The 27086-nt window shown below is 34.5% G+C and overlaps 1 protein-coding gene across 6 annotated transcripts in view; it reads right to left on the bottom strand.

Moving 5' to 3' along the window:
- Positions 1-3382: 3382 nt before the first annotated feature.
- Positions 3383-27086, bottom strand: part of SLC16A7 (solute carrier family 16 member 7) — an 87637-nt gene continuing 63933 nt past the window's right edge. For 4 of the 6 annotated variants that reach the window (XM_074827366.1, XM_074827362.1, XM_074827364.1 and 1 more), the window contains 3 exons: positions 16659-16802; positions 13514-14326; positions 3383-10884 (listed from right to left, as the gene is read on the bottom strand). In XM_074827366.1, coding sequence (XP_074683467.1) covers positions 10613-10884; positions 13514-14326; positions 16659-16802 — 1229 coding nt within the window. In that variant the 3' untranslated portion in view covers positions 3383-10612. Of the gene's footprint in view, positions 10885-13258; positions 13401-13513; positions 14327-16658; positions 16803-27086 lie in introns of all 6 variants that reach the window. The other 2 variants (XM_074827368.1, XM_074827367.1) reach the window with 2 other exon arrangements.

A 27086-nucleotide genomic window follows, 5' to 3' on the forward strand; every position in this document is an offset into this window, starting at 1 on the left:
TGTCACTGAAAACTGGTACACGTGTGATATTTCAGAAAACTTTGCCACTTCTTTTGGTACCTACCTACAGTTTTAGGGTTCTATGGGACTGTTTCTGAAAATATTTTTTTGTGGAAAATACAAGCACATACAAGTTATGGATATCTGAATCAGATTATGCAAGACAAATCTTTCCTTTTAGTATTCAGTTTAAACTTATTTTAACAGAAACTTTTGAGAGTTTTAAGATGATTCAATAACACATATTTCACACGGCTTTTGTGCTTAGAATTAGAATACCATAGAAAGAGTTTTATTAAATGGGTTTTGTAGGTCTCCATGAACTTTGATAAGGACAGTATATCCAAAATAGGTAGTGCTGACAAACTTCTGCCTGTCTTAAATGAAGAAACAAGGGTAGTGGCATTAGCAAATTTCCCATTCTAATTTCGTAGACATTAAAGGGTTCAAATAGATTGTGCACATTTCCAGCTTATGAAATATGATATGAAGCAGAAGTAGGAAGGGGAACAGCCACAAGACTTGACTGGGACTGTATGTAGTTGGTATAGAAGGCACCAAAACTCTTCTGCTGTCACAATAGATCTGTAACAGTTTTATAGAAAAAAGATATATTGCTTAATTAACTACAGTTACACAATTTCCAGGGAGAAAAATATAATTAAATTCAGAAAAAAATAGACATAGCAAAATAAAGAAAATTCACAGCTTTTGTAACAAAAGAAACCCTTGCATAGATACTACTGCTTCAAAGTACTCAAATTAAAATTGACAATTTCCAGACTTTAGCATCTAATTCTATCTTTAGTTGAAAAGATATGTGCAAGATTTTAGGATGATATCTACAACTGCTGAACAGTGTCTCCTCCAGTCATGTGTTTCGATTCAGGTCTTTCTTTATGGAGACTTGGCCATTTCCAAGAAATTTCTCAGATTTTTTTTTTCACATGAGATCTGAGAATTTTTACTTTTCCAAATGGTTAGAACAAAACTTTTTTTTTTCCCCAATTTTTGTTTTACTTATTGTTGTTGTTCTGCTGTAATTATTTTAAAAGAAGATCCATGTCTAGCAGCTAAAATATATTACTTAATGGATATTTTTTCAGCATAGTCAGTATGAGTGAAAAAGTTAGGAGGAGAAGTGCACATGAAAGAGGGGAAGTAACTTAATTACCTTCCAGGCCCATTTACTCTAAATTTTGACAAAATTCTAAAAAGAAAATAATTTAAGATGAATAGTAGCTTTTACAACTTACTTTTCTTTCAGATAATTTGAAATATTGATTTAAGGTAATCTGCAATTCTAAAATTTTAAACTGAATTGAAGAAAGTACAGTTCCAGATATTTTAAGATCCATCTGTGCTAATGGACGAAAAGTGGGTTAAGTATCCTTAAAATATCATTCTGTCCCAGTGTTTCTGGATTTAATATCTTGTGAGAAAAACAGTGGAACTGTGGATTAGATCAAGAGTTCCTTTGTACAGAAGAGACTACCATACTGAGATCTCATGCTAGTCAAAGAAACAGAATCATGTCTTTACATATCAATTTTGAGGTCTAAACATTATTACATTATACAGTAGGATCCTGTAGGAAGTTTCTATGAGAAAAACAATTGTTTGGAGGGGTGGATATATTCTAACCAAGTATTTGTTACCTCATGGAATATACTTACCATTTGGTGTCACCAGGCACTGGAAATTAGAAGTCACTTAATGAAAGTTGAACTACTTATTCAACCAGTGAATGTCAATCACCAATTATGTGTCTTTTGTTAATGCATTATATCTACCATTTATTTTTATTTGGCTTATGATTCTGGTTTTACATTTAAACAATAAAATATCTCTGATTTCTAGGGGATTGTCTTACCTCAATTTAAGAAGATGAATTGAAGCATTATGTGCCAGGGCTTAAGAGGAGGCATGAGGAAAAATAAATGTACACAAACATACTAGTAGAGATATAATTATACGTATTATAGTATGTGCATATTATGGATTAGAAACTTTATTGAATGGCAATGCTTTTAAGTCTTGATCAGAGGAATAAAACTGTGGAGGTTATTACTGCTGAGCTGGAGTGGTAAATGTAACCTATTAACTCAATTTCGGATAACCAATAGAGTTAAAAGGGCCCATTACTAGAAGAAAATACCATTTGTAGGAAAGCATAGTAACAGCTGACCTTAGAGACAAACTACAGATTGAGGTCTCCATCTATCTTGCCACTGAACCATGAAAATAAAAAACCTCAGGAATAGGTATGATTTTTCTGAATTCAGTGTCTATTACTCAGCAATGTGTTTTAGTCATGCAACCAGATTGAGTGAGGCAATGTAGCTTTAGGCATGCAAGTGATATCAATGATGTCTTTGAGCAGGGTAAAATATCACACCTTGTTCCCTGTGCCAAAGGGACAATTTTACCACTACGTATTTATAATTTTTTATTTTTTTGCTTGGCCAATGCCTGAAAATGGATTATTTATGAATATTACAAATTCTCAAATATGTAAATATTAGAAGGGGTTAGAATCTAAACAAAATCTAAATATACTCTGGTAGCTGAATCAACATTTCCATATCAAGGAGATTATAGATAACATTTTTTGAAAATAGATTTTACAGTTATTAGAAATATAAAAATAAAGACCATTTGCTTTCACAGAAAATGTTATTTCTTTCTTATTCAATAGTTCATGTTTTACACCTTTGTTTCCTAGCAGCTTATTGTGCTTCTATGTAAAAGTTGTGTAGATAGCATGCAAAGGATGTTAGTATCTCTGATATTAATAATATCCCTAATATCTCTTTAATATCTCTAATTTTAAATATCCAATTACATTCAATAAATAAACACCAGTTTAACTGGGGTGTGGCGTATTGAAAAAGCAATCATAACCTTAAGTCAACTGACAAATATATAAGATCTGGGAACTCTTAGAAGAAGACAAAATAGAGTTATCTACATCCACTGTTTCAAGCCATATGGATAAATTCCTCTTCTCTGTGAAAATGAGTATTAGTGGTAAAAAAATGATATTGCATGTACATGGAATGTAGAAAAACATTTCAAACAGAGTAATGGGGAAAAATCCTGGGTGTCCAGATGGCATTTGAGTATGACGTATGGCATATGGCATATGAGATTACATCATAATTATGGTGGAATTAGGAACAGCAAGGGGCTGGTAGCATGTTCTCCTGCTGCTAGTATCTTTCCTACACAAGGAATCTTCCAGTTCTGTTTCTGTATGCAAGAAGAAGTGATTTTGAGATCTTAGCCACATTTAAATAGTGAATCAATTAATACATATATGAATAAATACATAGATTAAAAGTGTACATAATTTACTATTAAAGAGACTAACAAAACAGCATTTACATCCTTTCAGAAACTTTACTTGGAAATTTTATTTTCTTTTTTCTTTTTTTTTTTTTTCCAATTGTTTATCATACACATTTTTCATTGTAATTTTCCATAAATATATATGGACAAACTTGACGTATTAGACACTAGTACAAGCCTGGAATAGAAGTTAATGAGCAAAAATGCACTTAAATACAATGTAATGCTGTGCGTAAGCATTTTACAAGGTTAATATACATTATGAACAATTAATTTTGTCAGGTCAAAAAAAGAATTTGGCATCTAGAATGTTATCATTTACCCAGATCTCTTTGGAACATAAATAGCACCTCTAGCTAATGAATGATTGTCAAAAAAAAAAAAAAATCTAGCCAATATATTCAAGTAAAAACTGTACAGTATTGCAAAATACAAAAAGGAAGCAAAAATTTGTTAGTCAAGAACAATGGCTACTGCATGTTTAATTATTGCATAGCAATACCAAGTTCTGTTGGTAGACTGCAGGTACAGTGAACTTTCCAAGTAGGCTATAAGTGGAAAATGCACCTATGTCACACTTCAGGAAGGGTATTTATGTAAGTGTTTTATGTACCACTCTGAAAAAATCTCTCAATAACTTTAAGTTAGAACTTTTAAAGAGTCAGAGACGAATGTACACTTCTCACGGACTTGACTACTTACAGACAAAATAAAAAACCCGAAACCTGGAAAAGGTATGAAAAATTGTCAGTGTTTTTAGAGCCTAGTGTTCTGTAGAGTTTCCCATAATAATTTAATGGGAATTTTGTTTGCAGGGCCTTGAGTATTCTCATTTTCCATACTTTTTACAAGAATATCATGTCCATCAATACTTAGTATGATATGTCATACATCCTCAATAGATGAAAACTCAGTCTATGTGTTGCAGTCTGTTCAGAGATCTAGTTAATATTTCCACAACAAAAAACACCCATTCAACCCCTCCACCAACAACGTAGGTTTTAAAGTCTAACAACAATGAAAATTCTCAGTGATCCTAGGATACTTTGAACTGAGTCATGGTTAAAATACTAGTGTTATGTAATATTGCAGTTTTCTGGATGGATTTCTACTATAAATAAAACCAGCAGAAACTGAAAAATAATAAAATATACTCTTACAGAAAACCACTAAATTTATCTGTCATTTGCTGAAGTATTTTATTTACTTACAAATATGTTTTGTTTATCAGACACAGTATGCAATTTACTCTAAAACCCTATATATATTTTATATATACATAAATATATATAATATATAAATTAGAGTTTTATATATAGGGGAATACATATATACACACATACACATATATATTGCCTTATATATATGTCTATATATACATTCCCAAAAGACATAAACTATTTTCTCTGGAAATAAGAAAAATGAAGATAATAAACTGCTGAAGGAAGGCTTGAAAGGAAATAGATGATTTCCTTTGGGGTTAAACAGATTTGTTTGGATATTTATTACAATAGATCCTCTATAATTTATAATCTACACTCAGAGTTTATGGTGTTTTGGTTTTGTTTTTGTCTTATTTACATAGACTATTAAAATAATACATATTGTGCGTTAATTTAGGGACTGATTCATTAGGAATAATATGCCACTTGCAACAAATCCTGCATTTGCTGTGTTATATCTGATACTCCTGAGATTTGATATGGAGAAAATAAGGCTGAAGCCTCCACTGAAGCCATATCACCTCCGATGTCTGATAAAGCTCTTTGCCTTTGATAGGGGTTTTTATGTTGGCTTCAGTGGATTTTATACTGGGTCCCAGAAGGCAAGAATGGTTTGCAGTCTAAAAAGAATATCTTTGAAGAAACAATCATCTCTGGTTTTGTAAAGAACATATCAAGAACAATCATTATTCCTTGGCCCCAATCCAACCTTTTGTGACCATCTCCCTCAACTGCCCCACAAAAGGCAAAGCAAGCTAAAATTCTGTATCATTTATAAACCAAAGAAACATTTTTTTTCAGGGATGCAAAACACAAAATATTATTTAAAACTGTTTGGATGTATTAACTATGAAATGCTTTCATTTAATTCCACTAACTCAGAAATGTAAAGAAAATGAAAAAAAAAAAAAAAAAAAAAAGAGGGCCAAAGAGGGCCAGCATCTCACACATCTCACAGAAAGGGCAGTAAGTAGACTTTGGTTATTTAAATGATACATTGAGTTTTTATACCTGTTCAGTGACATAAAAGCTACAGAGGTATGGGTTAAGTCTTTAGACTTAGTAAAGCTATGCGAATTGATATAAAATTTGGTCATAAATATGCACTGCCTTAAAAATAGAACTGTAAGTTGTTTCAAATATTTGGGAGACTAATAGTCTGTACAGCTTTTATCATTATGCTTTTGGTTAACTGTATTCTTCCAGGGCCGTGGAAGTTTCCAAACTTCAATTGAGAGGTAGATGACAAGAAAAATTTGAACTGCAAAATAACAACATGCAAATTATGTTGAAATTACATAGCAATGCTTATGCAAATTGTGATCAGAAAGGTGATAATACATGCAAACACTTACTATATATATATATGTGCACAAATATCAGAAAAGCACCCACCCCCAAAAAAATCCAGAGCCTTGTTAAAATTGATGTCACCTCTGAAAATAATTTTAAAATTCCCTTTATATTCCTCTCTGTGAGTAGAAAAATAGTCATCTATAGAGAAACTAACAAATGTTGCCTTGATTCAATTTTGATATAGGCAAAATTGTCAGTATCAGTTACAGCACGTTCATCTATAAAAGTGGTAACTGGCTTTCTTTAGTGAAATCCTGATGGCTGCCCTAAATCTGGCTGTATATGGTACCTGTAGCTTATTATATATCTGAATAATACCTCCCCACTAATACTCACAACCATCCAGACCTGAAAGTAGCAAGTTAAAAAATGTTGCTTAGGCATTTGAGGAAGGAGAATGACAACAAAGCATTTAAAAAAGTCACTACCTTCCAGGTCCAAATTCTTTGTGGAGAATGGGGTGGGGGGTGCGGGTAGGGAGCCTTCAGAGGAATAAAAGTTTTCCAGGAGGAACAATTATGCACACACTGCCAAATGTTTTTTAAGCACACTGGATTCACATTAAAATTCATGTGAATTTTGAATCATGATGTGAGTGAAAGTGCTGCCATTCACTTCAGCGGTAAGTAAAGTCAAACTTTCTCTCAAAAGGACAGCATCATTTTTAAAAAAAAAGTCTATTTGAAGATAAAATAAGACTTTCCCTAACTCTGTCAAAACAGTTCACAAATCGCACTCCTGAAATAAAAGGATTGTAGCCCGACTACTTATGCTACAGCATTTGACATAAAAAAGATGCTTTTGTGAACTTAATAGAAATACAGAACTAGCAACAGTTGCAACTCCAGTTCAATGGGGAGAGGTGGAAAGGGTGAACTTTTAATATGTTCTTGAAAAAGCACTGAGAATTATTGGTAAGAAGTCTTTCTCTGGAGTTGGGAAGGGCAATACAGAAAACATTCCAGCTTCTAGAGAGTACAATGTCAAAAAACCCTAAGGAGATAAAAGTATCTGGATGTGTGCTCTGAAATTACTAGAAATTTAACCTTGATGTTTAATTGGAAAAATATTGTTGATGTTATTCCCTTTCCTACTAATTTTACAATTTTGGCATTTTGGCAATCAATTCTTGCTTGATCACATAAGAGCAAGATGATAATTAGGCTCAGTGATATTGTGGCAGAGAAATGAAAAGGATGAAGTATATGTAAGTATAAATGAGATTAAGACCAATTAAGGATTTGCTTGCACTGACTGACAGAGACTACAGGCTCCATAGTGCATAACAGATGCATGTGGTATGTCCTGAAGTTTGAGAGTACATTTCTTCATTGTAGGGCACAGGCATCTCTTAGTCCTGACCCTGCAGTGGTCCACACTGGGGGTGAGGTAATTAAAAGAAACCAGGGGAATTGTGAGAGATGGTATATCCTGAAAGCAGAAATGTAATGATGAAATGATTTGCAGTACAAATTACAGCTCAGTGCGAGAAAGAGTGATATTCAGGGGTTTGAAGGCAAGTTATACTAATTTTACTACTTTGCTGCTCAGTATAGATTTGATTAAAGGCAATTTATTATTATTACTACTTCTAGAAATATGAACTACCTATACGAGGCAATTGCCCCTTTAGGACCTGTTATTTGGAAGACACTTTTTTTAATTCCAGACAGTTTTTGCATAGATATGGTTCCAATTTTCTTCATTGATCTCTGGATTTTAACTTCTTTAATACTCAGTAATATCAAGAGTATTCTGATGGGTTTTATTTTGTGGCTAGTATTAAGAGGAAAAGTAATGGAGGAGGTGTAAGAAAATGTTTCACTTGACTCAGTTCCTACTGCATATTGCTCCAGTTGCCTGCTACATCATTCCACTTTATGGGATTAAAAATTGCACACTGGTGAGTGGTGGTAAAGCAGCTCTTTCATTCCTATTACATTTTAACATAATTGACCAGAGATGAAAGAGTAGTATCTCTGCAGAGGGTTGTGTTTACACAAATTTTTATTTCCTCTGAGATAGTAACATAATTTTTGTTACTGGTGGTCAGGTGTGTCTATGGCTCAAGGAACCTTGTTTGTCCCTTATTTCCTATGCCATGTTACATCGTATTCTGCGATCTTGCATAGAACAGGTAAAGTGCCTGCATGTTTCCTGAGAACCTTTTTCTATCGCCTTTTTTCTTTTTTTTCCTTTATTTACTCAACTGCAACTTTTATCAAGTTGACACTTGTCTTCTATCCTGTATTCTTAATCATGCTGTTTTTTGCAAAGAGATAATAAGCACCTAGAATTTTGCCTCAGTCATTTTGGTTCAGCCTATATATTCATCTCTTTTCAAATAATCTCTGCCTTTCTACCACTTGCTGTCAAGAGCAGAGTGATGTTCCTGATGACTACTCTTTAGCTAAAATTTCAGTTCATCTTTCATAATCCAGTATTTATAACTGATATTCCTCACTGTATGAAAGCTTAGTGTCTATGAAACTCCTCATGACTTTCTGGGTCTAGGCACATAGGACCTTCACAGATCCTGGAATTCACCCTGTATGTTTGTATAGCCAAAACAAGAGCAATGCTTTTACCTCATGGGGTGCTGGCAGGGCTACAGTTTGGAAGGAGGTGCAATGTGTTTATTTCTTCTCCGAAGCTGGGGGCTGGGAGAGGAACTGGGACTATATCATTCATTTTACTTGGACTATATCATTCTCCTTTATACAGTTTCACTGCTCAAATCTGAGCATATAACCCATATTTTCTCCCCAAACTCTGAAATGCACATATTTTGTTGCCGATGCACCTATAAAATTACAGGACTTGTAGAAGATGTTTGGCTTTCCAGCATATAATTAGGTAAAAAGTAGGTATTCATTTCTATGCCATGCTGTGAGTAGATTCATGATGCTTCTCCCCCAAAACAGTGCTGAGATAATGAAAAAATTCAGCATTACTGTGGAACTTCATTGACGATAAACCAGCAAAACAGAAGCAAGAACTACCAAAATCCTTATAATATTGAAAATAATAATACTACTATTAAGAAATAAACACTACTATTAAGAAATGGTTTTCTTAAAAGCACTCCCATATATGCTAGATTTTACTATTAATTTTTTGTTTTGTTGTTGGCACTTCAAAGTGTGTTTAACACAGCTAGCTCTCTGTCCAATATATCTCCAACTTTTTGAGATCTAAAAGAGGGCTAAAATGAATGATATTCTTTTCCCGGAATTGAGTGTATGTGTATCCTACATAAACAGTGCATAATTTTTTTATGAATTAGACCCTTAATTTTCACAATTTCTGAGGCATTTATATGCATCTCTCCAAAACGAATAGTACCTTTCCTCACCTACAAATAGAACAGAAATATTTTCACTTAATACCTTCAGAGCTTGCACTTTGAGATTTCAAGTGCAATGTTTACTGATTTTTGTAAAGTAAATTCAGAGACTTATGCTTTCTTTTGCCTAAAGGAAGAGGAACAATTGTGTACATTTTAATTGAAATGAGTGTCTGTGTGAAATTGTAGACACAAGACCAAATATCCAGCACAAAAATGATATGTCAATACAAAAAAGAAGTCGCTTTTCACTAAATATGTAAGAAAGGGAGGTGAGAACTGGTATGAAGTTACCTGTCTGCAAAGACCTTAACTATCCTTTCAGTAGACCATCAAACAACTAATGACTTGCCAATAAACCCAAGCATCTATTCTGAAGTCATTGCCATGAAACTGACTGAGACCACAAAAGCCAAGGGCAATTATCCATTTACCATCAGCAGTTTCTGAATCTAGTCCCTTTAGGGAGAAGGCTTCACAGTCCAATCCAGATCCTTCAGCCATACAGGAATACATAATTCAAACAAACTAATTGCCACTCATATTAGCAATGTAAATCTGGGTTTTAAATCCTTTTACGTACAGGCAGATTTTAGCTTAGTTTGAATTAGCGAGGTCTGAATGTACTTTGTGTTCAAACGTATATGTTGAAGTACAATATAGTCAGCTATCACAGGAGGAAACAACTTCTGGAATAAATTGTAATTCAGCTGTTTATTGTATTTTAGAGATGTTACCCACCAATTTTTCATCTATTAGCCTTAACTTTTACATCCATATTATAATTGTTTATACAGACATAATGTATCTTTTTGATCTAGTGGGCATACAAAAGAGAAAAAAGTTTCAGTGTGCTTTGCTTCACTCAGGTACTTTGTCTCTTTTTAAACAAATCTTTGAGTTTATATTCTTCTTAATATTAGTGGCAAGTACAGTTTGGGCAGATTATTTCAACAGACTTTAACAATACTCTAAAGATGAACACAAAGTATCTTCCCAAATAAGAGTAGGAAATACTTTTGGATTAGATATACTTTTGAAACAAAACTGTTTGTCACTAGAAGGCTTTATAGTCTGGTTTGCCTTACTCTTGATTGTCCAGAGTCATAGTTTGATGGACTCATTTGCATGGCATCACTACCTCTGTAATCTCAATTTTGTATCACTGAAATAAATAACTCTAGATAGTAATTTAACTTAGAGTCTTGCCACGAGGCAAAATTCTGTTCCCATCCAATATTGTGACTGATCATTATTACCACAAAACCTGGCCTGTGTCTTGAAGACATGTTTCTAATGGCAGTCATAAATGTTGCCTTCTGAGCTATATTGCAGATTAAATATTGGTTTCTCTTTCTGAAGGATCTTCAAGAGCTTTATCAGCTCTGCTGGCAGCATCTTCATTCTCATTGTTTGTTAATGGTTCTGCTTCCTTTGAGTCAGCGTTCTTTTGTGCTTTCTGCTTCTCATCTTCTAACTTCTTTTCTTTTGCCAAAAGCCTGTAGTTAATGGCATTGCCAATGAACAACCAGATGCTGGCCACAATCACAATGACTCCACAGACAAAATACATGTACTGATATTCACCAGTAACATCCACTAACCAACCTGAAATACAAAGACAAGAAGAGAGAAAAAGATTCTTTAGAACAGCATCCCCGATATGATCCAGATCTCTCCCTAGGAGAAGTACCTATATATTGCTTGGTTTGGAAGTTGGAGCAGAAAAGCATTTTCAACATGTTCAAATTGTCTAACATATACAGTGGAACTCTAACGAAACCTGTATTAGTCAAGGTAGCAATTGTCATCGGAATCACTGACAATGATAAAATATTGAAGAACAAAGTAAAGCTTAACGAATAATGACAGACAGTTTTTAGTTCTTTCATTTTCATTCTTCCATTGCCTTATTTTACTCACCTCCTAATTTTGTTTCCTATTGTTTTGGAGTGACTGTCTGACACCCACAGAGGCGGCATACAGACAATAGGATGAAGAGGTATGTGCCTTTTTAGGCTGCTGTCACTGTGCATCAACTGCCTGCTTTTCATTTTTTCTTTCCTGTGACTGGCGAAAGAGATAGAAAGGCTTGTCCCTTCAACTACCATGCTCAACTGCTGAGTTTTAAACTATGAAGCCTGTACCTAAAAATTACATCCACACCTCTGAGATTAATTTGGTCATGACAAGGAAAGTAACATATAACTGTTCTTCCACTTATATAAGCCATTCTTTCTAAATTTTCCCAACTCACAAATCAACATTTGTACATATCCAAGTATTTAGCTCTGAGCTCTGCTATGCTATCACTGAAATTCACAGGATAACCTGTGCACTTCAATTTAGTATGTATTTAGATGGTTTTACTGGGTTGAAGCCATAATGCTAGCCTATTCACCTGATACACATTTACAAGTCATCAAATTATTTTAGTCTTTTCTTTATTTCACAAACCTAGCGTTAGAAAACTCAAATAGCACTACAAGTGTATAATTCACCTATTAGTGTAAATAGTACAACTTCCTGTTTATCAATGAGCAGTCTCATAAAACTGATGATTAAAAATGAAATTCTGTGTTAGCATTACTTCAGCGTAATATTTTAAAGGATATTAACTAGTCAAAACTGGAATTTAGCTTTTCCATGTGTTCATCCCCTTTGTTGTCTCTATTTAACAAGGTAAATCAATTATTCATACAGTTATAGCACAAACACGCTTTTCAAAACTCATGAAAAGCTAATATACTGAAAAATAAATAGTTGTGCATGCTATTGCTCCATAAATATTAAATTTAATATCTTTAGAGTTAATATTAATGTTGATTTCAGAACCAGACTGGAAAGGCTGGACTCCAGTGGTCACAGGCTCAGTCCCCCCACTAGGTGGCACAGGAAGAGTCTGTGTGAGAATAACATATTTTGTTCTACCATTACCAAAATGAATTGGTACGTTAAAAGATGAGGTAAATATGGACCATCTTAAGGACTATTAAACATTTACTTGTACAAATATTATTGTACCGAAGTGAGTGGAATTGTTTTGGCATATTTAAAATTTCACTCAACAATGCTATTTTCATAGAAGTGCTGACAGCAATCCTTAAAATACTTTGATATGTATAAATGGTTTTAGGTATACATAATCTTGCTGACTTTTGTGGCACTGTTTATGTGGGTATAGTGTATGTTCACAAGGCTGGTAATCTCATTATGTTTATATTTTCATATTGTTGGGCTTACACTGCAACATAGACACATACATTTAACTAATACTTTTCAATAAAATTTGAGCATCTGTTTCTTTAGTCTCTTGTCAGAAAGCATAAGATTACAAAACTTACTAACATTACTGCTAAATACTGACTAAAAAGTTAGCAAACAAAATACTTTGGATAAGACTCTTCACCATTTTTGGTGCTAGAAGCCCAAAAGTTATGAGTATAGTCCAAGCTATACACCTATGTTCCCTTTAAGTTCCTCTTACACTCAAATGAGTGAAGTTGGCAACATTATCATCTTTCAGTCAGTTCACACTCTGAATTGACTTACACGTATCTGTTGGCTATAGAAACAGGCTAAAGGACTGGCTGTGAGAAGGGCTGTGGTGTGAAATCATGCCAGGACGCAACGCTCCACAGCACCGCTCTGGAATCCCACCATACGCACAACCTGTCTGGGCTGCTGAGGATGCCTCTGCCCTTTCTGACACTTCCCTGCTGGATTGATTCTTCTCTCTGGAAATGCCAATCCTCTCCATTTAGACAAACTAAAGTTGTTATTTTAAATTTAATCAAGTGCTCCTCTAGCTGCCACTATGTTAGAAGAACTATAAGCCACTCTGTGAGATCTTCACAAAAACTGACGCGTGGATTCGACCAATTCAAGAGAGTAAGAACTGTGGGAAATTGGAGCTGAATACACATAAATGAATGTTGCAAAGTTAGCACTACATGCTATCAGGAAAGCATACGTTTATCACCTGGATTTATGGGCCAGTAAAGATATGTTCTTAATCTCTCTCTTGCATATGCACGCAATGTATGCCTTTAGATTCTCACGTGGATCTGTAGCTGTAAAGCCCAAAGATAATTGATGCAGTGCACTGCTGTTACAGTACATTCCTAGTCACAGCAAAACATTAAATAACATTAAGAACAATGTTTATATTAATTCAAAGATAAATTGCAAGATAATGCTATAATGCCTGAAAAAATGGAATAAAAGAGATTCTTACCTCCTAGAGGAGGGCCTATGAGCACAGGGCAACATTCCACGATGGTGACAAGTCCAACCGCACTAGAAAATCTGGCAGCCCCAACAAGGTCCATCAATGTCTCAAAAAGAACACTGCTAACCATCCCAAATGCAAACCCAAAAAATACAGCATATATCACCAAGCCAGTGTAATTTGTTGCCAGAGGGCACAAGATATGACAGACGCCATTATACAAGACAGCAAAACTAAAAAAGTACTGAATCTTTGGCCGGATAAACTTGGAGTTTGCTACAAGTCCCATCGAAGGCCTAGCAAACATGTCTACAAAGGCTAAGATAGATAGCAAAAAAGCAGCAGAATATTCATCAATTCCCTTGTGTTTAGCATAAGGAGCCAAGAATACTATCGGAGCGAAGAAACCGATAAACATAATGACATTTCCTGACAAATAGATCAGAAACCCTCTGTGTTTGAAGAGGGACAGATCTAGGTATTTATTCATAGTTTGCCAAAAAGACTTCTTGTTGTTTTTGTTCAAGGTAGAATCTACTGTGCCTTTTTCAACATCTTTTTTCACAGGAGGGACTGTTTTCGGTCCAACAGGTCTCATAAGTGACCCAGCCACACAGCAGTTCAAAAGAAGTCCTCCCAGAATGAGAAAGCTTCCTTTCCAGCCAAACGCATTAAAGAGGAATTGATTGAGAGGTGCCAACGTGCTCAGAAACACTGGACTTCCAGCCATGGCCAATCCATTAGCAATGGGACGCTTCTTATAGAAATACTTGCCAATCATGGTCAAGGCAGGCTGTAAGTTGAATGCTAAACCCATACCTAAACAACACATAAAAGACAGTATTATTGTAGGTCACGCACTGAAAAACATATTACCCCTCTTTCAAGTTATTTTTAAAATGACCAGTGTCTAATCCAGTGATTCCCAATGAAGACAGAAACCAACTAGCATCAGAGAATGAAATACAGCTTCATTGCTGTCTATATGTGTTAATGCCAAGACTGTGTCATGGTGGCATTCTGCCATTTCCTCCTGTAGCACTGCAATAAAAGCCAAAACTCCTTGTTGTGTTTCAGCAATGACAGAGACAGGGGAATCACAGAGGAATGATGGTATCAGCACCTTGACTCACCATTTTTATATTTACTAAGCTATAATGCAATTCTCTCTTGCCTCATTTCACAAAAGTTATTAAATGTCACCTCAGCTACAATGAATGTAGGGTGCATTTAAATGCATGTCTCCTCACTTCTTATTTCCAGCCCTTTAAGACCAAACTTGTGTACAAAAGTGGAGCTTAAAATGGCTAATTATTTAGGAGCACATTTAGCTCCACTTCCCCAGGTATGGAAGTCACTACTAAAGGTGGAAGAGATGTAGAAGACATACATGGGACCAGACCACCCATCCACATCATTAGAAATAGTGTGACCAGCAGAAGTAGGGAGGTGATAGTCCCCCTGTACTCTGCACTGGTGAGGCCACACCTGGAGTATTGTGTCCAGTTTTGGGCACCTCAATACGAGAGGGATATCGAGGTGCTGGAGCGAGTGCAGAGGAGGGCAATGAAGCTGGTGAAGTGCCTGGGGAACAAATCCTATGAAGAGCAATTGAAGGAGCTGGGACTGTTTAGTTTAGGGAAGAGAAGGCTGAGGGGAGACCTCATCACTCTCTACAACTACCTGAAAGGACATTGAAGAGAGGTTGGTACTGGTCTCTTCTCACAGGTAATTAGCAATAGAAGGGAATAGAGGGAATAGAATAGAGGGAATGGCTTTAACCTGCAACAGGGGAGTTTAGACTGGACATTAGGAAAAACTTTTTCACAGAGAGAGTGGTTAGACAGTGGAATAGGCTGCCTAGGGAGGTGGTGGAGTCACCATCCCTGGATGTGTTTAAGGGTCGTTTGGATGTGGTGTTGGGGGATATGGTGTAGGGGAGAACTTTGCAGAGTAGGGCTGATAGTTGGACTCAATGATCCCAAGGGTCTCTTCCAACCTGAATGATTCTGTGATTCTGTGATTCTGAGTCTATAAGCTGAACCTCTAGGCCTTCTCTCTGTATTAAGACATCTAGGCAGTAAGGTCTAAGTAGCTATGCATATTCTGGATGGTACAGGAGAGAAGTTTTCTTCTCTGATAGGCCCCTTCCTGCATCCTGACTTTGTTCTTTCAGTGGGCCCCAAGTTTAGGATGTAAAAAATAAGAGCTTTAAGAAATAATAAATGAACAAAGGACTCCTTTACTCCAAACATAAAGAAAGATGAGCTTGAGTATAGGAACAAGTATTATCCCATTCATTTATTACCTACCAATATTTCACCTCACTTGCCTTCTTTATTCTGAGGAGGTAGTTTAAAAATAACCTCCACAACTTTTGATAAGGAGGTTATTTAATTTACTGGCTTTATGATCACTTCAGTTCATTGCCTTAGGCAATATCCAGGCCTTTGATGATATATGAATAATTTTATTTGGGGATTGACACTGGGGAATTTTAAACAGAAAGCTATTGAACTGAAAGTTGGTATACTTTTCTGTGAGAGTATATGTACATACAAACCTACAGAAAGCTGGTACTAGTTTTCTCATTTTTAGTAGAATGCTGATAGCCTCTGCCACCCCATTTGAAGTGCAATATGACTGAAAGCTAAAAGAATGAATACGAAATTCTACACAAATGACTGTAATAAGTGCTGTCATGAGCCAATCAATTTTTATACCATAATTACAGTGCAGCATGGAACAGTACATACATACAGCATTTATTGAATAAAATAATTTCAGTTGTTCCTGAAATATCCTAAGAAATTATTTAACATCATACCAGCTAATTTAAAGAATTAGATAGTTCAGGTAGCTGAAATGAACTGATCTTGCTACCTTCTTGGTTTGCATTTGTACAATGCCTTGCACGGTGGGTTCTTGATCAGCAAGGTTTCATTGGTAGACCAGTATTAGAAATAATATAATAAACATAATTAATGTAACGTAATGTAATGTAATGTAATGTAATGTAATGTAACGTAACGTAACGTAACAGAATAGAATAGAATAGAATAGAATAGAATAGAATAGAATAGAATAGAATAGAATAGAATAGAATAGAATAGAATAGAATAGAATAAACTTTTTTAAACAGGATTCTTACCTCCAACGACACCAATACATAGATAAAGTTCCAGGACACTATTGCAAAAAGAGGAAGCAATCATTCCGAATGAACACAGGATACCTCCTGCTATCATCACAGGCCGGCTACCATACTTATTCACCAAAATGCTGCTTATGGGACCTGTTGGTAGAAAGAAAATACATTAACAGGTAACAGGTAACTACATCATACAGGTCTTTGAATTTAGGATATGTTGGAATGCTTTCCTCTTCTATCCCAGAAAATGTTCAGCTGTTTCTATACCAATTTGTCTTACAAACACTCTCTGTGAGTTTGCAGACACATAAGCCTGGATGTGGATATATTGCCTCCTTGACAATATAAATATTGATTAGTCATGGAGATTAATAAAAAGATTAAAGACATCAGACAAGCAAGAGGGATTGTTACAGTTCACAAGCAATCAATACTTAGATTGGTCACTGGAAGTTTTGAAAGTGCAAGGACTGAAGAATTTAAAGTATGAGACAGATATTAAAACTCCACAGAGCAGGAGAAATTGCCAGGCAAGCAAACTAATAACTGACCTTAATACTGCAGCATGTCCTGGATCCCTACTTAAAACTACACATAGACTTTAATTATCAAATCAGAATGTAAATCTCTGGCTCCTGAAGCTCAGGTTCCCTTACCTCATCCAGATAAGAGTGTTAATGGGTAGTAAGATGACTATAGGTTGTCTGGGAAAATCTAAGATGTGGTTTAGCATAAAGACCTATAAACTTTGAAAATACTGATGCAGATTCATTTTTCAGTTTCAACTGCAATTCAGTTTATGGTGTAATTACATCCATACTAAACAAACAGCTAGTGTGCAATTTAGCATGACATGCATTATATGTATTTTAAACGCCCGTGACTAGAATAGATGGTGTGCTACGTATCAAGATTAAGAAGTTGTCAAAGCTCTTTAGGTAAACCTGCATACCATCTGACTGCACTATATTTGGCCCAAACCATTGTGAATAGTCTTCCTTTTGCAATAACTAAACTTATCCAATTCAAAAATAAAAAAATGAAACATAACAAAAAGCAATAAATTTCAAACTCAAGATAAAGCAGGCACTTACCATAAACTGGAATGCCAAGCTCTTAATCTGATTTCACTGCAAATCATTCACTGTACTGGTATCAGTTTTAAGTCTCTCTTTTTATAAACTTCTAAAGAAATAAATGCCAGAAACTCCATGATGTGAAAAAGCCAAATCCAACCAAATTTAAAAGTATGTTTTAAACACACATAGGCTCAGTGTTAGACTCCACTGTTTCAATTACCTTAAATGTATTAGAGTATTATTATGGATGTACTGTAAATGTTAATTACTACTTGCATATCAACAACAAAAGACTTAAGCATACACTAAATGAACAATTTTTAGCTTACTTCGTTACAGAAATAAGCTTCTACAATACTGTTGCCCTGTGCCTGCCTATCTTTTCTAATAGCTTGTGAATCCAGAGGTCAGTTTGAAATTAACTTGACTGAAAAGCAAAGATTTGAGTCAAGTTTAGATCTTACAGTTTGTGCATTCATTAAATAGTTTGGGGTCCTGAGGAGTCTAGTGAAACTCCTACAGGCTCCCTGTCCAGGCAGCAGAGACACTGGCCAATACACTCAGCTTTTCACCAGTAAAAGCAATGTATCTTCTTGCCCAGGCCGCTGTATCATTCAAGGTAGGTGAGGGCATAGAGGATAAACAGGGTGGTTATTTTACTGAGAAGGTAAAGGATGCTCAGACTGAAGGCATTAGGTCTTATCTTACAGACACATAGGAGATCAGGCTCTGATGCTCACTGAACTGCAAGTTAGGCATAACCATATATTGAAACAGATTTAAACATCCACAGCATGGAATGGCCCACCAAATATACAGTAGCCCAGAGATTTATTAAAAGACTTTAAATCAGATATTAAGCACTAAAACATTTCACCAATAGCTTATATTATGAGATACCTAACTCTTCTTTATTTGCATCTGGAGGGAACCACTGAGCAGTACAGTGACAAGGTGGGCTTTCTCCTTTGAGATCATACAGAGAAAGCAGCAAAACATGAAGGATGGACAAATTTCACTCCAAGCACTTTCCAAATATATCATGCTTACTTCTCCTGTCTTAATAAACTTGTGCTCTCATAACTATGCTGAAGCATAACTTCAATCACATTTTTTAAATTTTGTCTGGACAATCAGTAGTTTGGCTCATTTTTCAATTAGAAAGAAAGCCCTTTTGAAATACATGAACAATATAAGTATCTTCTCTGGGTCAAAAAAGCCCCTTTTAATTGGAACTCTTTCTTTAATGCAAAGCAAAAAGTTTCATTCCAATATCAAGTAATATTTATATTTTTGAAAATAAATTAAATTTAAGGCAATTTAAGTTTTAATTAGTATTGCTGAACACAATAACAGTATTTCACTTCAAAGATACCAAAATAATGACTTTAAAATTATTTTCAAGTTTTTTTTCCTATGATGAGATGGAAGTGTTTACAAAATTGTAGATGAAAAATCTGTTTAGTATTTGTTAACATTCTGAGCTCCCCTCAAATTGCTGCTGTAATAAATACTGCCTTGCTATAGTCTTACTTAAAATGTTCCATTGCTGGTTCTTAGAAAAAAATGTAGGAAAAAGGCATCATAGAGGGGAAACATTTGACCATACTATCCAGATTTATTCACTATAGGCAGCACCTGGAATTGTACCCTTACATAAATACTTTACTTATGATGTAGATATGTATGATGTTAGCAATCTGTTTCTTTTCTCATTAAACAAAGACAGCGTGAAAAGCCAGAAGGATAGGTGTGAGACCAAATGAAAAAGATGAAGTAAATCCACACATAGCAGACTATCAAATGTTGGAAAGAGATGAATGGCATTAAAAAAGATTGTTGTGCAATGTTGCTATACTGTTAGCATTTTAAACAAAATTATGGATCAAAAAGACAGCATTGCACAGCACTGACAAAGTTTTCCAACCATAATCAAGGACAAAGACGAGCTCTGCTGTAATATCCCAAAATCGTACTGACTATAACAGTAATATGCTTTAATACTGTTCCTTCTCCTGTAGGACAGGAAAATGAGGCAGATTCTTGTTTGTTTAGGGGTTTGGGGAAGAGGTTTGTTTTTAGTGTTTGGTTGGTTGTGTTTTTTGGGAGTTGTCCAGAAATGGCAAGTTTCCCTCTACTTTGAGGAAAATAATTTTGCAGACAGTTCCTTATCAAGAACAAGAAAACTGCATCTCTGCAGATCTTAACCATGGCAATTAGTCCAGGACTGCAACTTACAGCTTTTCAGATCAAAGCATGTAATGTTAGGCTCACCTACAAGACCTCTTAGCTGAGGTCAAATATGGAAGTATTAATTTAGGTAGGCCATGGATGAAGACACTAGAGGAAAGACAAAGCTGTCTGATGGGTCTCAGCTCTGTACTTTCAAATGACCTAAAACCGGAATGTACTATGAATTTAAAATTCCTTTAAACATAATATTCTTTTTGAGATGTATTCCTTAAGTAAATTATGTATATTTACCACCACAGCTCCACTTAATTTTGGGTATTCTTTTAGTATATTCCAGTATTTTGATTTAGAATATGTGCATGTGGGAGATATTAATTGTTCTATAAGCCATAAAGCTAGTTTATGCTTACTCCCTAAGTCATCTAGGAACCCTTCCAATCTGATGATTAGTTTAAACATTTTCCTGTGATATCTGTGTATATACTTGGATTTGGAGTCTCATAAAATAATGCATATTCATACTTTAACATATATGAAGCTACATGAATTCCAGCTGTTTGCCTGCCATCACATATTTTATAGCCATGCACAAATTTCATTTCACATCTAACAGTTTCTATAATTATTTAAGCAATGCTCACATGCCAGCATGTATCTAAATTCTTTGTATATTTTTTCTTTTTAGCAGAAGGAAGATTAAGTTGTTTAAGTACTATAATACTGCCAAAACCATACTATACATTAATGCACATTAATGCACTGAAGGACTGCTAGATTTCTGAGCCTACTTTCCCAAAGCCTGAAGTAACTACATAACAGATGTTAAGTCAGGAAGCCCACAAGAATATTTACTCTGATCTCTCCCTTAGCACCTACAAACCATCATCCACAAAAGACTATATGCTCCCTAAACCAAATTTGAAACCATTATCATAATATGCTAACAGTCTCCTGGCTGTATTTTTGTTTTATATCTTTCTGTTTGAGGCAAATGACCAGACTGTGAGAAGGAATGACAGCAACTGTAACTGGTGACACTGAAAGAACAGTTTCAGGAAGGGCTGTGCAGCAGGACACAAATGCTTTAGAAGACAAGAAAAAATAGCAGCTTTTCACATTCTTTGTCATATGTCAAGGGAAAGATGGCAAAAGTCATTTCAGCTATGTGAGCAGAGACTGGCTCATACATTTGGGAGCTGTTTATGATGTTTTATACAAAGCCTATAATAATGTGACACCTATGTTCTGTTTTGATGGCTCAGCAGAACATTCTCTTGCACATCTGTATTGTGCTAAATGTGAGGACAAAGCTGCTTTCGCTGGTCTTCAGTAAATACCAAGACCTCTCGGAAAAAATATATTGCTCACAAATGAGATTAATTATTTCTTATAATAACAAAGGTAACAATAATCCATATTTTCCTCTCATTTCCAAGTTTACTTGGAAGTTGTAAATGAATACTGTCGTAAATGAAAAGCAATAAATAGACTACATAACTGAATAATAAGCAAATTTTAAAAGCCAATGTTTGAAGAAATAATCACTTTTTTCCCCTTAAAAGATGCTTATTGTGCTAATATGGTTTAAACATAACTCGAGCATTAACATTTCTTTTTAAAGAAAAGTACTGCTTGCTATTTTTGTGGAAATTAAGAGAGGGCTCAAACTATGCATTATAAATGTAATATTATTTCTTATATAGTTACATTCTTAGAGAAACACACACTCATATACACACATCTATCCATTTATTCACTTTTTTCAGCAATAAGAAAATATACACTTCAAAAAATGATCTGACTCTGGAGACAATGCAACAACTTTATATCTAGTATTTCTAAAAGCTTAAAGGATGCAAACCAGATAACAATATTTCCATTTTGTAATACCTTGAGGTAACAGTACAGGCACATCAGTGTTAAGGCCACAAAATAGAATAAAGGAAGATTTATTTGGCATAAAATCTATAACTTGCTCAGCTCTCAGGTAGAATACCATTTATAAGTCCAAATGCATTAGGTACACTCCATTAATTTATAAGAGGAAGAGAATCTAGGACACTGGAATTCTTGCTGCCTTTTCTTTTCCATCATTGTTTTTCTTAATAAAATGAAAAAAAATGTTTACTTTAGACAGTTCTCTCATAAATAGACATCACTTTCTGTGAGGGATGAAAAACTGTTCTGCAACTTAAATGCATAATAACAGTCAGAATGTTTACAGTAGTAGGGATTGGTTTGTAGCAGTATCAAGATGCCATAATTGTCTTTTATGTCTATAATGAGGTCATCTTTGGGTCTATTCTATATTCATTCCTGTAGGAATGAAAGTTTCTTTAAAAAGTATCTATATGTATATATATGTATGTATTTGTCTTGGTTTGATTTCTCACTGCTATAATACAGTGATGTAATTAAAGATCATTCTCATTTGTAATTTGTTTCACATACAGCCAATGCATTTATCCTTTTTATTTTGCTACCTGCATTATTTTTAGTATGGCACTAGAGATGAACCTTCTTGATATAAAGGTAATTTTTTAAAAATATATTGACAATGTCATAGTGTCATAGTGCCACTGATCCAAAGCAACCGGAAACAAATCAGGCTGAACAATATGACATTTATTTAAGTAATGTGAATTGCTGAAAGAAGTTGAAAATAAGTGCAACAATAATATTTCAAATTGCACTAATGCAATATTGTAGATTGCATCCTGTCAAGTCAAGTGATTTAAACACAAGTACATTTTCAACCATCTGCTCTGCAGTCAGTGCAGCTATCTTTCCAGTCCAGCTTTATTTTTTATTTGTGTTTCCTACAAGGCTGGAAAAGCCTGATGAGCTCCTAGAATTAACATCAGGATAAACTACTTGCTAATATCAGTCAGACTCTTTTTCTTTTTCTTTTTCTTTTTCTTTTTCTTTTTCTTTTTCTTTTTCTTTTTCTTTTTCTTTTTCTTTTTCTTTTTCTTTTTCTTTTTCTTTTTCTTTTTCTTTTTCTTTTTCTTTTTCTTTCTTTTTCTTTTTCTTTTTTAATAAAATATAAAATCCACTTGCAGGAGCTGATTTGCTTTGTTTGGCAAAGAATCCCCAATATTTTGCTGAAGTAGAGCCTTATCTTTCACTTTAAAACAAGTCCTTCAACTGCAAATGCTTTAAGCAAGTACTTAGTACTGCTATTGGAATGTAATTTCTGGCATCCAGAGGAAAAGCAACTCAAAATTGATTCTGATCATGTTTAAAACCTGTTCATTAAGTTGGAAAGCACTTTAAAAATATGCTGCTTTTCCCAAGCAGGACTACATCAAAATACTGAGCATTATGTGACTAGTCTTATCTCTAGCTCAAAAACCTATGGCTAAATACTTTTTGTACACTTGGATAAGCATTTAAAGGAGACATAAAAAAATCCAAAAAAAGTATTGATGAATTTGAAAATATTAAGATGTCATGCAATTATTTTTGTGTTAGATTCTTTATCACATTTCTGGGAATGGTAACCTGCCTTTCTGACATATCTTATGTGTTTGTGTAACAGCAATGAAGGTAACATAGTTCAACAATTGTTGGAAAGGTTTCTCTGTAGTTCCTCCATGCATTTGGCAGTATGTTTTTTCCATTTCTTACAACATTTACAACTGGCTGCACTGATTCCATAAACCTAAATAATACAGTAACCTTGACAGAATCAAAGAGAAAAAAATGCTCTTGCAATAAATATCACCAAAAATAAATGACTACCATTGAGTTAGGGTCGCTAATCTATGAGTTAAGATAGCTCAGCAGCTGAAAGCACAGCATGCTGGGGAGTAAGCAGTCAGTTGTTCAACCATCCATCACACTTTGCTCACCACTTTCCCTCCTCTAACTACATTTCCTCAGTGTCATTATCCTGAATGCACACATTCTTGTGTCCTGAAGGATCCTTGAATTCTATTGTTTCTATCTTTTGATTACTAATGATGATTAATTTGACCTTCAGATATTCCTTAGGACTTCTACAAGAAATATAGTAATCGTGTGTGGTAACCCATAGGAGCCTGGCTGATGATAGAGCACCTTAACACACTGGCTGCTTCTTCATAGATCCTCTTCCCAAAAGGTTGCACCTGATAATTTTGAACTGATGAGCTTAAGTCAGGAACACATAAGTCTCACTGCAAATATGAGGTCTCTTTTTCCTGACATGTTCATAAGAAACAAAGTAAGTGATCAGTGGTGCTGGTGCTTTCTCTAAATGGATCACTTTTATGTAGAAATTACAGATCCTTGATCTGTTTTGCTATCTGGTTTTTTGTTTGTTTTTTTTGTTTGGTTTTTTTTTTTTTTTTCCAGTGATGCATCAGAGACATGAACCAAGGGCATTACATATTTTGATTAAAACTGTTGTTTGGCTTACAGGTTTTTTCTTGTTTGCTAGGGTACAATGTGTATGGAGTTATGGACCATGTAATTTAGAAAACATCTTCAAGTTAGCAAATTACTCTGTATCTATGAATTTTAAAAAGTTGGAAAATTGCCCAGTTTTTAATCAAGGAGTAGCCATGCTGATTACTATTTACATGGATACATATCAATGCTTTATATTAATTATCTTTTACATGCTCTGCTACGGAATTTTTTTTATGAAAGCCTAAAACACTTGATCACAAAGCAGAAGAGTTTAAGATGATTTATGACATTTATTTTTAAGTTAACAATATGAAACTTCATAATATTTAATAGAAAATGAGTGTAATACTGTGAACTGCTGAACACTCAGCAGTTTTCAGAAACATTTACGGTCACCAACTACAAAAACAAGTTCTGTCCCAAAATCAATTGCCCAAATTTTACAGACACATTTATTGTGAAATGAAGTCAGATGCAGCAAAATACTTCAGCATTTTTTTAAACTTTCTTTATATTTGTATTCCTGTTACCTTCAGTATCACTGAGTAAAGTGAAGGCCATGCATAGATATTTGTAAAAACTAGTCTTTCAACTTGGAAAAAGGCAAGAAACAAGAAAGAAGAAAGGAGGAAAGAAGCTAATGATGAAATGGAACCAAAGCACCTGTAAGAGAGATGCATATAAATAGAAACATTGTAACACCAGGCACATATTTTTCACAAAGTGGCCTGCATGCCATTGTAATGGGGATAGCTGGAAATACCATCAGCACATGATATATGCATTGCAAATGGTCTTCTCCGAAAAATGTTCTTTTCTTCTCAGAAAACTGATGCAACCAGCTTATAACTTAAACAGTAAATGTCGTGTAGTGTATCAACATGAACATTAGAAAATTCATTGACAAATATGAGGTACTTGGAAGAATTAATGAAAGATTCCTGCAGAAGAAAAGACAATTAATTTTTAAAGCTTAGTATTTAACCGCAATTAACTCCTCAGGACTTCAGGCTTCCATGAATCTAAACTTAAACCAGTTTTTCAGGCCCAAAAAATGTGTTGGGGATTTCACTTTAATAATATTACTGTTGACATACACAATGAACCTGTGCCATTAGAGGTTACTTCTCCTTCAAATGAAAAACCAGACAAGGACTTACTCATTCTTCCTCTGCAGAAATACAGTAAAGATAATAATACTAATATATAAATATTAGTAAATATAATTCTCTATAGCAGTAGTTAATATGAAGGTATTAAAATATACTTTGTTAAATTTATATCCTTTTCAGGGTTTCACCAGGAATTTCAGGAAGCATAACTCTAAGTATAGAAATTCTCCAATGAAAATATTTATTGGTTTTATTCCAGAGGTCTCATCCTTGAACTACTATCCGTTCATCCCCATGGTTGCTCTTTCTTTCTCTGTGGATGGCTGCAAGGGAAAGACTTGGTTTAATTTGGTAATATCTGTGTTTGAGCACTTGTACTAAAAGAAGCATCACATCTCTGAAAAGATTAAAATAAATCCTATCTAATATGTCTGCTTTCAGGAAACAAAGGAAAATACTAATCCAAAACTAAAGGTTCATTTTTAGTTATCCAGTATTTCTACCAGTTTTTCTATCTCAAAAGTAAACGTACTAAAAAAATGCTATGCCCAGACATAGAGACTACATATTCACACAAACACACACACAAAACCCCCCCAGAAAAAACCCATCACTTTTCCTCATCTGACTGGTGGACTCTTAATGATATATATGAGTTGCTTTTTCCTGGGATAACAGAAAGTACTCATCCCATTTATAAGTATTTTTCACCTGGAAACTGTGAACGCACTCTTTCAAGTTCAAAGAACTTTAAAATTTGTAACTGAAGAAGACTGGTTTTAGTACTTTGTGCCTTGCCAAAGCAGATTACAATTTTTAGGTATAAAACTTGTCTTTACAGTTTGCTAACTGTGTGAACCAGATTGTCAAACAAGTTCTGTATATTCTGCTGTTACAAAGGGAGAACAATTTTCTGTATTGTTGCAGATCATAAAACTGAAAAGAAAGACAGAGGCTATAGTACACCATTGTCACAACTACAATTATAGCAACTTGAAAATAAGAGATATGCTGTTAATCTCAGAGCTAATTGTTGGGAAGAAGAAAAAAGCCAAAACAAACAGTGCTTGCAAATATTTATCTTAATTCTTCATAGACTTTTTCCTAAACCATGTTATTAGCTAGTTGCAAATATCTCCCTTTTTCCTTTATTCCTCTAATGAATTACTGTCTTTTCTACAAATCTGTGTATGCACATGTGAACACAATATTCATAAATGTTCATTACTCACTTGCTATTATTCCCTATTATCATTCATGATTTTTATACACCTTCTTAAAAATCTGTAACTACTTTTCCTGGAAGCAGAAAAATACTTTGTAATTTGGAAGCCTAGCAGACATCACAGAGAGCAAAAAGTCATAGCAAACACTTTTAGAAGACCTTGCACAGGCATTTAGTAGTTCTTATGAATGTAGGATATATTCTCTATAACTCAAATAATGAAATTTTTCAGATAACGCATTCACTGTGAAAAATTCAGCCAACTTCAGTTAAGATGAATATTGTCATTTGCATTTCTCTGTCTTCTAAAAATTGCCCATCATATTAATGTTCACATAAAATCACATTTTTACCCTGCACATTATCCTATAGTTTATTTGGTTTTTTTTTCCAGAATAATGTAACTAACTCAACTTGGAAATGA

The sequence above is a fragment of the Strix aluco genome, chromosome 5 (genome assembly GCF_031877795.1).
Source record: "Strix aluco isolate bStrAlu1 chromosome 5, bStrAlu1.hap1, whole genome shotgun sequence".
NCBI lineage: Eukaryota > Metazoa > Chordata > Aves > Strigiformes > Strigidae > Strix > Strix aluco.